The sequence below is a fragment of the Mytilus galloprovincialis genome, chromosome 9 (genome assembly GCF_965363235.1).
Source record: "Mytilus galloprovincialis chromosome 9, xbMytGall1.hap1.1, whole genome shotgun sequence".
In the NCBI taxonomy this organism is placed as follows: Eukaryota; Metazoa; Mollusca; class Bivalvia; order Mytilida; family Mytilidae; genus Mytilus; species Mytilus galloprovincialis.
In genome coordinates, this window is record NC_134846.1 from 14,659,416 (window position 1) to 14,674,004 (window position 14,589).

The 14,589-nt window shown below is 31.1% G+C and overlaps 1 protein-coding gene across 4 annotated transcripts in view; it reads right to left on the reverse strand.

The window, feature by feature from the left end:
* Positions 1–14,589, reverse strand: part of LOC143044491 (cytohesin-1-like) — a 36,822-nt gene continuing 22,233 nt past the window's right edge. For all 4 annotated transcript variants that reach the window (XM_076216539.1, XM_076216540.1, XM_076216537.1 and 1 more), the window contains 5 exons: positions 13,780–13,891; positions 6,444–6,520; positions 5,437–5,593; positions 4,792–4,861; positions 1–3,073 (listed from right to left, as the gene is read on the reverse strand). In XM_076216539.1, the coding sequence (XP_076072654.1) occupies positions 3,001–3,073; positions 4,792–4,861; positions 5,437–5,593; positions 6,444–6,520; positions 13,780–13,891 (489 nt within the window). In that variant the 3' untranslated portion in view covers positions 1–3,000. The remainder of the gene's footprint in view (positions 3,074–4,791; positions 4,862–5,436; positions 5,594–6,443; positions 6,521–13,779; positions 13,892–14,589) is intronic.

Genomic DNA, 14,589 nt, shown 5'->3' on the forward strand with positions numbered 1-14,589 from the left:
TTAAGATTGGAACATCTTTATTTTTTATGATTACATTTGCATAACGTTTCAAATTTCTTTATTATTTACTTATTTAAAAATGATTTCTTCAGTTACTGTTTCTTATAAAATAAAATAAAATTCAGAGAATAATGACATATATCTTTATACTTATTCCCTGATAAAAGAGTGTCTCCATCTATTATGTCTGATAAAAATTAAATAAAATCCAAAGAATAATGAATTATGCCTTAAAAGTTATATTACTACGACAATTAAAATTAAAATGAAAATGATTATGAAAACTTGTGTAATGTTAACTCTCTAGTTAAACATATTAATCAAAATACACAAATGAAATGAAATAATGATATCTTGTAAGTGGCTATAGTTGTTGAGTTCTATGATTAAATAAGTTCTATTTGTAAAGCCAATTTGTGTAAGTTTTTTGGGGGTTGATTTTATTAATTTTTTTATTTTTTAAGAATTTTCTAGATTTAGTCTAATTTATGTAGATTATTCTATATGCAAAAACACCACAAAAGTGATATATTATGATCTCAACATATAATGTCAACACAGGTCTGTTCTTTTAATTTTTAACTTCTGGTACATAACTTATCATTAATTTATACTTGAGTAAAGTTAAAACAAAATACAACAACTATAATATCCATGTTATAATTAAATTAAACCCTCTGTTGTGTATAATGCACATTATCACATTTACAAACGATGAACACACAACTTTTATTCAGTAACTCTCACCTCTTATTTTCCGACTACAAAACCTTATCACATTTACGAAAACATGTTTTTTCCTTTATACACAAAGAGACTTGGCACAACCATCTATACACATATATTTGTCCTAATTTACCTTTGTTCACGAAATGATCTACGCTGTTTTATTTTTGTATGTTTTTAATTGGAACTGGTAACTTTCATACTTAATTTATGTCAGTTAAAACTTGTTACGGAAAAATTTCTCCTTTTTACCATTTAGTCTTTATTATACAGATTTTAAAATTTCCAAACTGCTTTTTATTATCGAAGTCTAAAACTTCAAAATGACTCTTTAGTAAATCACCAAAATAGAGAAAAAACATATTTTCTATCAATATTTATATATTGTGTTGAAATCTAATATAAAAATTTAAAAGATAACTTAAACTTTATCTAAATAGCTTATTTTCATTGAAAATTTTAAAATAATGGTGTTGCAATGTAAATATTCCTACCAGTCTTTTACAATGTTAGTATCAATCCATGACATACACTTACAATTTTACATTCATACATACTTTTCTATAAACTATCAAACGCTCATGTTCACTTAATAGCATTATTTCTCTCTTTATCAAGACATTTACACATTCATATCATAGACATACTGACATACACTCAAACAGTTCACATATATACATAAAAACTTTCATCATATAATAAAAGCTTAACAGACGTTTACAAAATACACACACAGATGCTTACAAAATACACATACAAAAGTACACAATATATATTATTACATCTATGACTAGGTTATATATATGAGTATATTACATTGTGAGCAAATCATTGACATGCTAATACTTGAATGAAATGGAGCGGAAACATAAGAAAATCAGAAAATCTCAAAAAACTAACTATGAGGGTTTTGATACTAGTTTGAATTTGATACTAGTTTGAATACTATATCTACTTTCCCCTCTTTCCATGAGCTAAACAGTGAATTATATACAATCTCCAAACAATTCCCATGCTTAAGATGAATACTGCAATGTTTTTTAAATGTGATAAACAATGTTTTTGGCGAGATTTTCTATCATGCCTTTATATCATGGCCCTATTATATGAAGACTTATTTTTAGACATTTAAACCATTATCACATGTGTAATTTGGTTTAGTTAAATAGAAATATAAACCAATTTGCGATAGATATTGAACTGACCAATTACACAAAAAAATAGATTCAAACACAATTTGCTTCCACTGAAGATAATTAACAATGAGGTTGTTACCCTGATAAATAATATCTACACTGATTCTACATCAAAATAATCACAGAAACTTATCTACAAGAATTCCTACCTCTCTACAAAACTACCTACCAAATTTGATTCATTGTGTAAGATGTAATAAATCTCTACAATGAGACAGATAAATATTGAAAAATGTTAACTGACCAAAGTGAAATGCTTAATGGCAATTAAGTGCAGTGGTCAACTTGTTTCTTTAGTCAATTATTGTTTTTGTGTGTTGGTTAAATCTAATGTCTTGTCTAATACATCATTTTTTTTTGTACATGTAATGTAAAAAAAAAAATCTATGTCTTATTCCAAATACAATGATATAATATTCATGGTTAGTACAAAATCAAAAATAAAATAACTGCACAGTTTAATAACTGCTTTTTATGAAACATTCAGAATTAAAAAAAAAAATTACTCTTCCATGAACATAAAATTTATATGACATTCATCTTAACATAAGATAACAAATATATGAAAGCTTGATTCCTGAGTTTCCCTGTTATTTTTTTTAATAAAACTAACTCAGAATGTATAAATGACAAAAAAGTGTGTTTCAGATTTCAGTTTTAAAATAATATGGAGGTATATATTTTGCCTTTCTTTCCTAGCTTGAATACATAAAAGTTGTAGTATTTTTCTTATTCACGAAAAATTAACTTTTTGAAAACACTTTCCCAAAAATGTCAACACATGCTCAGGATAATAATACATATCACTGCTAGAGAAACCTGAAAAAACTTTATCCTTTTTATATTTTGGTCATTTATCAAAAATTTATTAGAATTTAAAGGCAACTTGTATCACGATGAAAGTTTTCCCCCCATAAGTTTATAATCTGATTTGAATATTTGCTGTTATAAAAAGCTGTACATGACTATTCAGCTTTAAAAAGCTTCTGAACAATAAACCTGATATAGAACTGCGAGTAAGATAAATATACACCTATATTTACACTATATACATGTGCTTATACATAAGACGTCCTTTCTATTTTTGGTGTAGCACCTTCTTCCTTCTAGCTGCCAGCATGTCATAGAATGGATTTTCACTTATACTAGCTCTGAAATAGAATATACACCAGTTTTATAACCAATTAACTATTTACTGGAGATTGACCTATGGAAAATATTATAGCTCTTAAATCTTTCTTGTGCATTTGTGTCCACTTTTTTCCTAAATATATTTTAAGTGTCTAAGTAATACAGATTCTATGAATTCTGTTTCACAAGAATGCTTGAAAAAGCATTTATGAAATTGATATTACACCCAAATTAACGATTTAAAAAATTGTCTCCCTTAACACAGGTCTATTTGGATCAAATACAAGCTATTTTGATCTTGCTGTAGTGTGTGTTTCAGTGACCTTCAAGCAATTGTCAAGGTCAAGAACAGAAATAATAGATCCCAAGCTTCGTTAAACAAATTACTGGGTGTGTTTCAGTGACCTTCAAGCAACTGTCAAGGTCAAGAACAGAAATAATAGATCCCAAGCTTCGTTAAACAAATTACTTGAAATTAAGCATCTGCTGCTTCTCTATTTAGCACATGGTCAGCCCTGAGTGAGCATAATGTGTCTTGGTCGGCTCTGAGTGAGCATAATGTGTCTTGGTCGGCTCTGAGTGTCTTGGTCGGCGCTGAGTGAGCATAATGTGTCTTGGTCAGCTCTGAGTGAGCATAATGTGTCTTGGTCAGCGCTGAGTGAGCATAATGTGTCTTGGTCAGCTCTGAGTGAGCATAATGTGTCTTGGTCAGCTCTGAGTGAGCATAATATGTCATGGTCAGCTCTGAGTGAGCATAATGTGTCTTGGTCAGCTCTGAGTGAGCATAATGTGTCTTGGTCAGCTCTGAGTGAGCATTATGTGTCTTGGTCAGCTCTAAGTGAGCATAATGTGTCTTGGTCAGCTCTGAGTGAGCATAATGTGTCTTGGTCAGGTTACATGTCTTCCTACAGACTGTTACTATTTGAACTACTGTGAAAGTACTTTTATTCGTTGGGTACCAATTTTCGTGGTTTTCGTGGATGACTTTATCCACGAATTCAAGTGTTCAACGAAATAAAACAACCATTGTCCAAATCAAGACATGGAACGATCCCCATCGGTAGGTTTGACTATTGATATGATCTAGAGAATATATTGAATAACGCCAAATCTGGGAATACGTCTTTAATAGCAGTAATAGAACTACAACGCCATGCAGGATTATACCCATTTAATCTTTAATAACCTAAACTGTACAACTTTTTGATCTTTTAATTCTCATAAAAAAAATATTTTTGAACGATGAAAGTCAGATTTCCGGTATTGATATGCTAGTATGATAAAGTGTTCATTTTATATCTTCACAGTTCTCGTACATATGGGAAATAATAATTTCATGCTGGGCTTGATTTTGATAAGAATTATTTGACAATTCAAGATACGTTTATAGCATTTGTTTATGTTACTGTTTTCTTTAGGTGACATGTTTATGACCTAATTAACACATTTGATGGTCTTTAATCTGTTGATCACTTAACGGGTTAATTAGTGTTATCACTACGATTTACATCGTCAATGTTTACTTTGCAATTTTCTTCAATCCTAACTATAAAGGTTTTAATTTTTCATTTTTTTTTAGAAAGCTAAAATCCACGAATTTAAAAACCCACGAACATGTAAATATTGCTCAAACCACGAAAATTCATACCCACGAATTAAAGTACTTTCACAGTAGTATACAAAAATTCTGGCTCAGCCAAAACTGGTTCAACACATTGTTATAAATGATTATACTTACTTAATACATCTGATCCATTCATCTTTGTCATCTTTAGTGGCGGCAGACATCCTGTATACACTATGTTTACCTACAAAGATAATGTTGATACTTATAAACTAATAAAACATGCTTAACTACAAACGAAAAAGAATATAAACATTTTCATTTCAATGTCATTGCCTCATTTTTATTTCATAAAATTAAAATTTAGCCAAAATGTTTTACTTATTTCCAAAATATTCCAAAGAAGGGCCACTTTTTTTAATGTGTTTATTTACAGATTCTTACCGTAATAACAATAGGTTTGTTCTGTTTTTTAGTCTTCATTCTGTGAGGATTTAGTTGGAAACATTTTTATTGCAGGTTTTTTCCAAACTTGTGTTTCTTCAATATATCAAGATGATATCAGTAAGGTTGAATATAATGCTGTCTTATCCTCATAAACCTGTCCAAAATCAAGAATTGTTTGTTTCTGACCGCTTTTGTCATTCTAGGTTCTGTTCATACACAACACGAAACCATTACATTACCTTTCCTTGTTTGTCATTGGGTTTGATTGTTCCCTTTATCAATATGTCATGAATATGAAGCCTGCTATAAAGGACTGCTATGAAGAATTTGTGAAAAAATGGTAAATAGTTAAAAGATGAATATTGTATATACCTTCTACCACTTTGCCTTCTTTGTCCATTTTACATGCTTTGATGATGTCTTGTACTGGTGTGTACAGCTCAAAACAGTTAGGTTTGTTAGCTTTCTCTGTTGGTACCTCACGGACCTGGATATTCTCTAGAGGTATAATTCCTTTAGGCTCTTTGTCCTGCAAACACATAAAAAATATATTAAAACACATAAAATGTTGGTAAAAGCTATTGAAAAATTCAAAAAGAATTGACCAAAAATGATAGCAGATCAATAGCTAATGCTGTAAAAAGAATACTCAGTAAAGTTATTGTTCAGACTTCAGAAACTTTAAGGGAATACTCAAATCTGTAGCAGACCTACTGCCACTAAAACTGACAAATAATAACCCTGTCCCTTACAGTCCATGATTCTTTAAGGGAATACTCAAATCTGTAGCAGTATTACTGCCACTAAAACTGACAAATAATAACCCTGTCCCTTACAGTCCATGATTCTTTAAGGGAATACTCAAATCTGTAGCAGTATTACTGCCACTAAAACTGACAAATAATAACCCTGTCCCTTGCAGTCCATGATTTGTTAAGGGAATACTCAAATCTGTAGCAGTATTACTGCCACTAAAACTGACAAATAATAACCCTGTCCCTTGCAGTCCATGATTTGTTAAGGGAATACTCAAATCTGTAGCAGTACTACTGCCAGTAAAACTCACAAAATAATAACCCAGTCCCTTTAACATGTTACAGTCCATGATTGGCTAAGGGAAACTCAAGAAAAATATTAATAAGTGCACAATTGCATTATATAAATATAATTAAATTTTGGTATGGGATTTAAAAAAAAAAAGCAACTACAAATGTGTACTGAAGTGTACAAATACATTGAGATATGAAAAAGTCCATATAATTCAAAAGTATATCCAAAAAATATTTTTAGAAGAAATGACATGGTTTAGGCAAAAGCACATATGAGGCACAAAAATTCGGTCATCAGGTAATGAGTAGAAGCAGATACCCATCACTTACGGTTGTAAACTGGAAATAGTACAGACAATTGTCATTGAGTATAAACCACCTCCTCTTCCAGTTCTTAACACGCCCACCTGAAAATAGAAATACAATCAATCTTCAATTATTATCAAAATGGTTTGACGGAATAGAATTCCAGTAAAACTTTTTCCAATACTTCGTTTTTTATGCTTTTTTTCTTATATTACATAACAACTATTGACAAATTAAGATCGCCAAGAATCCAACCATTATATATAGCTTGCAATACCATTGACAATACAAATTTTCACTGCACCTACATCTATCATTTTCTTATATTAACATGCAAGGTTAATTCAAAATGGACACAGAATCTTTAATATTATTTCTATCTTTAATCATTTTTATGCAAAAAAGTTTAAATATGGATAAATTGCAATAATAGAAGCAAATCTAAATTTCATGCATATTTTATATCCATTAGAATGACTGACGCAAGTCGATTTTAGAGTTTTAAATCTGATTTCAATATATCTTCCATCACAGCTGCATGACTACTACAACATGTTTAAAATCAAATGTCTAGAATTTAAATGAATTTATGTAAATACACCAAACTACTGATGGAGAAGGAAACCCTTTATTAATGCATATATATTGAAGCTTTCAGTGGCAGGGAAAAGCTTAACTTAATTGATAATACACTACTGTCTTTATGCAAAGATACAAAAAGGTTTTTTTTTTAAAGAATTAAGCGGTCAAGTGCTTGCATAAATTATTATTCATTCTAATTTTACCATGTACTCATGCAAGATTTGTGCAGATTGAATACAGGGGCCGATCCAGTCATTTTTAAAAGGGGGGTTTCCAACCTGAGAACCCCACATGGATCAACATTCTAGTAAACCAAAGAATTTCATAGAAGTTACTAACTGTGTTTAAATTGACTGTAAGATATAAGCTTAATTGTATAAAGTGGTATTAAAATTCAGCAATCAATCAGTCATTTAAAGAGTTTAGTGAGTTTAGGTTAATTTTGATTAATTTTCCTCCACCATATCATCGTCATGCTATTTAATTAAATAAATTAAATTAAAAAAAAAATACTTGCAACACGATACAACTTAAATGAAACTTCAATAATTACACAGTTTTTTAGTCTGGTTTAAATTTATTATTTTCACTTGTTATATGATTGTTGCAGGCAGTGGTGACTAATTTCACAAATGAAGACATATGATTAAGCATGTCAAAGCAATGAGCCTTGATGAAGATCTACTTTTTATCTTATCAGCAAGAGTTTCTTCCCTTGAGGGAATATAGTTTGATAAACAACAACAACTTTAAACAACTTATTCTGATATAAATCAAACATCATATTGACAATAATAAAAATTAATTTTTATCTAAAATACTCAAAATTACCAATTGTACTTATTTTAATTCTGTTTGATATTATTTCTATGACAATAACTTGAAAAAGTGTAGAATGTGATAATGGAAGCTTAGTTGTGGACCATGTGTGATGTGAGTGAAGAGTGCCACATTACAAACTTGGGACAAGGAAGACGTTACAACTTTATGACGTTAAAATCAGGTCTTGATATATAACATACCAACAATCAATCAATCAAAAAAAAAATACTAATCTAAATTTGCAGCAAAAATGTCTCGAAAGATATAAAAACTAGAGTCTCTAAAGAGCCTGTGTCGCTCACCTTGGTTTTTGTGAATATTAAACAAAGGACGTAGATGGATTCATGACAAAATTGTGTTTTGGTGATGGTGATGTGTTTGTTCATCTTACTTTACTGAACATTCTAACTGCTTACAATTATCTCTATCTATAATTAACTTGGCTTAGTAGTTTCAGAGAAGATTTTTGTAAAACCCAACAACAGGTTGTCCGATTCACCTGAAAAATTCAGGGCAGATAGATCTGGACCTGATGAACATTTACCCCATGTCAGATTTGCTCTAAATGCTTTGGTTTTTGAGTTATAAGCCAAAAACTGAATTTTACCCCTATGTTCTACTTTTAGCCATGGCGGCCATCATGGTAAGTTGACCGGGTCACGCCACACATTTTTAAAACTAAATACCCAAATGATGATTGTGGCCAAGTTTGGTTTAATTTGGCCACGTATTATCAGAGGAGAAGATTTTTGTAAAAGATAACTAAGATTTACAAAAAATTGTTAAAAATTGACTATAAAAGGAAATAACTCCTAAAGGGGTCAACTGACCATTTCGGTCATGTTAACTTATTTGTAAATCTTACTTTGCTGAACATTATTGATGTTTACAGTTTATCTCTATCTATAATAATATTCAAGATAATAACCAAAAACGGGAAAATTTCCTTAAAATTACCTATTTAGGGGCAGCAACCCAACAACAGGTTGTCCGATTCACCTGAAAAATTCAGGGCAGATAGATCTTGACCTGATGAACATTTTTACCCCTGTCAGATTTGTTCTAAATGCTTTGGTTTTTGAGTTATAGGCCAAAAACTGCATTTTACCCCATCGTCTATTTTTAGCCGTGGCGGCCATCTTGGTTGGTTGGCGGGGTCACGCCACACAATTTCTAAACTAGATACCCCAATGATGATTATGGCCAAGTTTGGTTAAATTTGGCCCAGCAGTTTCAGAGGAGAAGATTTTTGTAAAAGATAACTAAGATCTACAAAAAATGGTTAAAAATTGACTATAAAGGGCAATAACTCTTAAAGGGGTCATTTGACCATTTCCGTCATGTTAACTTATTTGTAAATCTTACTTTGCTGAACATTATTGCTGTTTACAGTTTATCTCTATCTATAATAATATTCAAGATAATAACCAAAAACAGCAAAATTTCCTTAAAATTACCAATTTAGGAGCAGCAACCCAACAACTGGTTGTCTGATTCATCTGAAAATTTCAGGGCAGATAGATCTTGACCTGATGAACATTTTTACCCCATGTCAGATTTGCTCTAAATGCTTTGGTTTTTGAGTTATAAGCCAAAAACTGCATTTTACCCCTATGTTCTATTTTTAGCCGTGGCGGCCATCTTGGTTGGTTGGCGGGGTCACGCCACACAATTTCTAAACTAGATACCCCAATGATGATTATGGCCAAGTTTGGATTAATTTGGCCCAACAGTTTCAGAGGAGAAGATTTTTGTAAAAGTTAACGACGACGGACGCAGGACGACGACGGACGCCAAGTGATGAGAAAAGCTCACTTGGCCCTTCGGGCCAGGTGAGCTAATAAGAGACAACTTTTGGAATTTTAAAGAATAAACATACTGATAAGTACAGAATTACAAAGTCATTTTGAATGAATCATCAGATCTTCTTTTTATTATTAAAGTCTGAACAATATGGTACAAAGTGACTTTGTTCAAAAATCACAGCACATTCTAAATAGCTATACAGATAAAACCCTTCTTAGATAATCACTTAATTATCGTGCTCATAACATCAGTAATAACATAAAACATAAAAAATAATATTCTTCTAAAAATACATGAAAAATCCTGGAAATTAAAAGTTTCCATAATTAGATTTTCTGCAACTAGTTATCATACACAAATAAAAAAAAAAAAAAAAATGGCCTAGAAAATGATAAATAAATAACTCTTTGAAAGATCACAGACACTCTGAAGTTTTCACCCATTTTAATTTCAAAATTGCACCATCATGAAAAGCAAAAGCAAGCAAAATTTGGTGTTGGGAGGACCAATTCCAAATTTAATTTCAGTTTCCTGGTATAATCAGGGACAATCATAATAAGCTTGTTCCCATATGATGCAACATTGTCATGGTACTCCATTAAATTTTAAATAACCCCTTTTCAAAAATGATTCTAGATCAATGAAAATGTGAGATGCAGGTGATTTAGGTTAAAATTCAAATAACAACATGCTAAAAAACAAAACTCCTACTATAAAACATGCAACCCAGTAATACCCAGCAATAGCTGAACAAGTTCAAAATAAAACAAAAGGTCAAAAGTCATTCACCACTTACACCCGCCTTACCTCCTGATAAAAGAACAACATGTCAATATTATCTGTATAATCTGGGAATAATTTGGTTTGCAGTCTGCTGTATACATGTAGATTTGGAAATACACAAGGTGCCCAATGTTTTCGGTGGTTACACAGAATCAAATAGTATCAAAGTAAAATTTATTTAAATGTTGATGATTGCAGATCTTCCATAGCCTTTGTTGAACTTTTTAAGGCCTTTTTCATTGAATCAAAACTTGCTTAGAGGTCAGGTAATTTAAATACCTTTACCTACTGTCAGGATACTTGTATGTTTTAAAAGACCTTAAGGCCCTGTACCATCATATGTTTTTATGGTTTTGTTTAGTTTCTGTGTCATAGAAAAGTATTTCTCAGACTAAGGTATTTTTTATAACCCCTTGGTATCTTCTTATATTTTGAAAAACATGTAGCATTTTAAATAAAAACTTGCCTGACTGATCTATTGGTCTATGACCCTGTAATTTTAATAATAGTTGTGACTCTAAGTTTACAAAACATATAATAAGGAATACTGATACAACTAGATATCATTGAGATGGGAGCCATCTCTGTGGGCCCCGCTGTGAATAATGTGCATTAAAAAATTGTATCTTTACCATAGGACATGGGTTTGTCAACTGAAATCAAAATTTTTGACCTTGACCTTTGACCTATGAAGTTGTAAATAAATTATGACACACCCTTTGGTGTTGGTTTATAAACATGTCAAGTATAAACTTTGAAATGATAAAGGTTCTCAAGATATAGAGCGGACACAATCTTTACCATAGGACATGGGGTTGTCAACTGAAACCAAAGTTTTTGACCTTGAACTATGCCCTAGGCAGTTGCACATAAATTATGACACACCCTTTGGTGTTGGTTTATATACATGTCAAGTATAAACTTTGAAATGATAACGGTTCTCAAGATATAGAGCGGACTCAATCTTTACCATAGGACATGGGGTTGTCAACTGAAACCAAAGTTTTTGACCTTGAACTATGCCCTAGGCAGTCGTTCATAAATTATGACACACCCTCTGGTGTTGGTTCATATACATGTCAAGTATAAACTTTGAAATCATAACGGTTCTCAAGATATAGAGCGGACACGATCTTCACCACAGGACACAGGGTTGTCAACTGAAACCAAAGTTTTTTGACCTTGACCTTTGACCTAGGAAGTTGTACATACATCATGACACGCCCTCTGGTGGTGGTTAATAAACATGTAAAGTATAAAGTATGAAATCATAATGGTTCTCTAGATATGGAGCGGACACAAAGTGTTACGGACGGACGGACAGACGGACGGACGGACGGACAGACTGATCACTATAGGGGACCGCCTTTGGCGGGACCCTAATAATTACTTTTAAAACTTAACTATGATCTTCTATTAGAATTCAAACACTTTCACCGTTTATTTTTGGCAAAGAAAATTCAATTGAGAATTTCAAGAAAACTAGGTATAAATATTCGAGGTGAACCAATTTTTTTACATAGGTGCCCCCTAAAAACAACTATTAATCTGTTAAGTGTAGTTAGTTCTCCTCATGCTTATAAGCTACAATCTCTGAAACAGAGGTCGATCGTCTCTGACACACAGAAATAGAAAATCCTGACATATCACAGCTAATGATTTTGAGTGGATTATAGACAGTTGAATATAAGCTTTGTAAAAGTCAAGATGTCTGTGTGGCAGAGCTCAAAGTCTAGCAAATGACTTAGGCTACTGTTTCAAAAATTGTATAAATTCATGCTTTTAGTCAAACCCTCTTGTTAACCTATCTTCTCATGCAAGATTGATAAACAGTGTTAGTATTAAAGAATTAATTGCATAAATTGTCTTTTTCAATTTTATTTGTTTTGTTTTGTTCTATTTTATGTTGTCTTGTTCAATTCTATTTTGGCTTTTCAATTTTATTTTGTCTTGTGCAAAATTACTGTCATTGACTGTATATACACTTTAAGTTGTAGCTCTTTAAGTTGTAATATACAAAAGTTTTGTTTCAAGAAATAACTGTTGGTCAGATTACTTTTTGATTGTCTATAGAGAGAAGGGGGTCTGGAAATTTTTTGGGAAATTAAAGATGCCACATCAACACCTTTTGTTATCACAAATAGTGTTCACTCCTATGGTCTAGATTTTATACATTAAAATTGGGGCAAAAATTTATCTACTTTTTCGTCGATCCAATTTAAATTTTATTCCTAGAGGTTTTGAGCTGTTCCAATATTTCTAAGATGGCACTCCAATTTAAGTCAATAACAAAGTTACATTTAAATATGCAATTTAACAAGTATATGCCATACACATATAATTATGTACTATAAATTACAAATTTGCGGTTATAAGAAAAGTGATTCAGGAGTTTCATATGAAAACCAAATAATATATTCAACTTCCTGTTTATATTAGTTCTATTTTTAGCCAACAATTAAGGATATACGTACATTGATGAACTTTCACAATAGTACATATCTACCTTCCCTGTCTATAAGAAGGTTGTTTTTTACACTTTCAGTACAAACTATGATTTTAAACAGGAAATTATTAATTCAAAGCAAATTAGATCAGGATAAATCTTTTCATTCTTTTTTAACAACTTGGAGATGAGATAAGTGTTTCAATAGAAATGAAGTCCTTATTTCTGATTAATTGTTCCTAGTAGAATCTTAAGTTTATGAAAATTATTCATAAGGTTAAGGACTTAAGGTCAATATTTTATAAAGATTGACGAGGAAAAATATTTGGTATATTTGTAGAGATGGTTCTGGAGATTTTCACTTTTCATGAAAACACTAAATTAATCCATATCTTCTTACAACTGAGGAGATTAAGTAAAGTTTATAAAAAGCTATTCAAAAATTATAAAATTAGAAATGTTCATAACATCGTAGGAAAACAAAGTTATCGAGGGGACTTTCCCTTATGTTTACCATAAGCTGTCCAGGATAATTTTGTTTTAGATAACAATCTTAAGAAAAGAATGGATATAAGAAGATATAGACGAGACATAAATATGAAGATTTACTAGGAAATTTCCTGTTTTTTTAAAAAAGGATTAGGACTTTTATTGCTGTACTTCATCTTGATAACATTAACAATTCCTCAAAAATTATCAGGGTGTTTTATCTTCTCATTGGGTATAATTTCAAAAATGAAAAGCTATATATAGATGCAAAGATATTTCTTTAAGATTCAGAACAAATAGTCTATGAAGTATTTGATACTGGTATCTGTAGTTAAAATAGTATCTGACACTGCTAAATTTAGAAAATATATTATCTGACACTGGTAACTGTAGTCTGTAGATGACATTTAATATCTAATTATAACAACTAACCTTGTTTCCATAGCCAGCCTTCCTTGTCTGGATTGAAGAATGTATGCATGAGATCATTGCCATCGTCTTCTGGGATTTTGAAAGGTTCATTCTTGATACTCTCATACAGACTCTACAAATAAGAAACTTCATTTATCAATAAATGATGTATCAGCATTTAATCAGTACTTATATACATCAGCATAGATTGTTATGGTACATCTGTACTATTTTAGATTATTTAGGATGTTCATTACGTATACACTAGCATATTGTTAAACCAATATTTTTTTTAACAATTTGGTAAAAATGTGCAGTTAGGTTTCAAATTTTGCCTTTTGTTACAAGCCTTTATAATAAAGCCTAGTATTTACAATGGTTTTATTCCATCTCAGATGCTAATTGTACAAACTGTATTTCACTTAATTTTACATTCTGGTGTGTAAAATCAACAATGTAGACATATGGATTATAACACTGCAACAAGTATGTTATAATATTTCTCAACTCAAGACAGTTAAATTTTAATATTTAATGTGTGAGGCTTGCAGAGCTTTTTAAATAATTAAAATTTAACTGTTGAGAGTGGAGAAATATCGTAATACAGAAGTAACAGTGGTGGAATCTGTTTCTCTAATGATTTTTATCATTCTTATTCAAAGATTTGCAGAAAGTTGTGTTCTATATATGTGACGTCATCAGGCATAGTTGTCTTTTTTCATGATGTTGCAATAGGAAATTCAGAAGAAACCAAGAAAATTTGACGTCATAATTTAATCTAATTCAGATCCTTTATCCCCCTCAGCCCCCTTATTAAAAAAACTTGGGTGG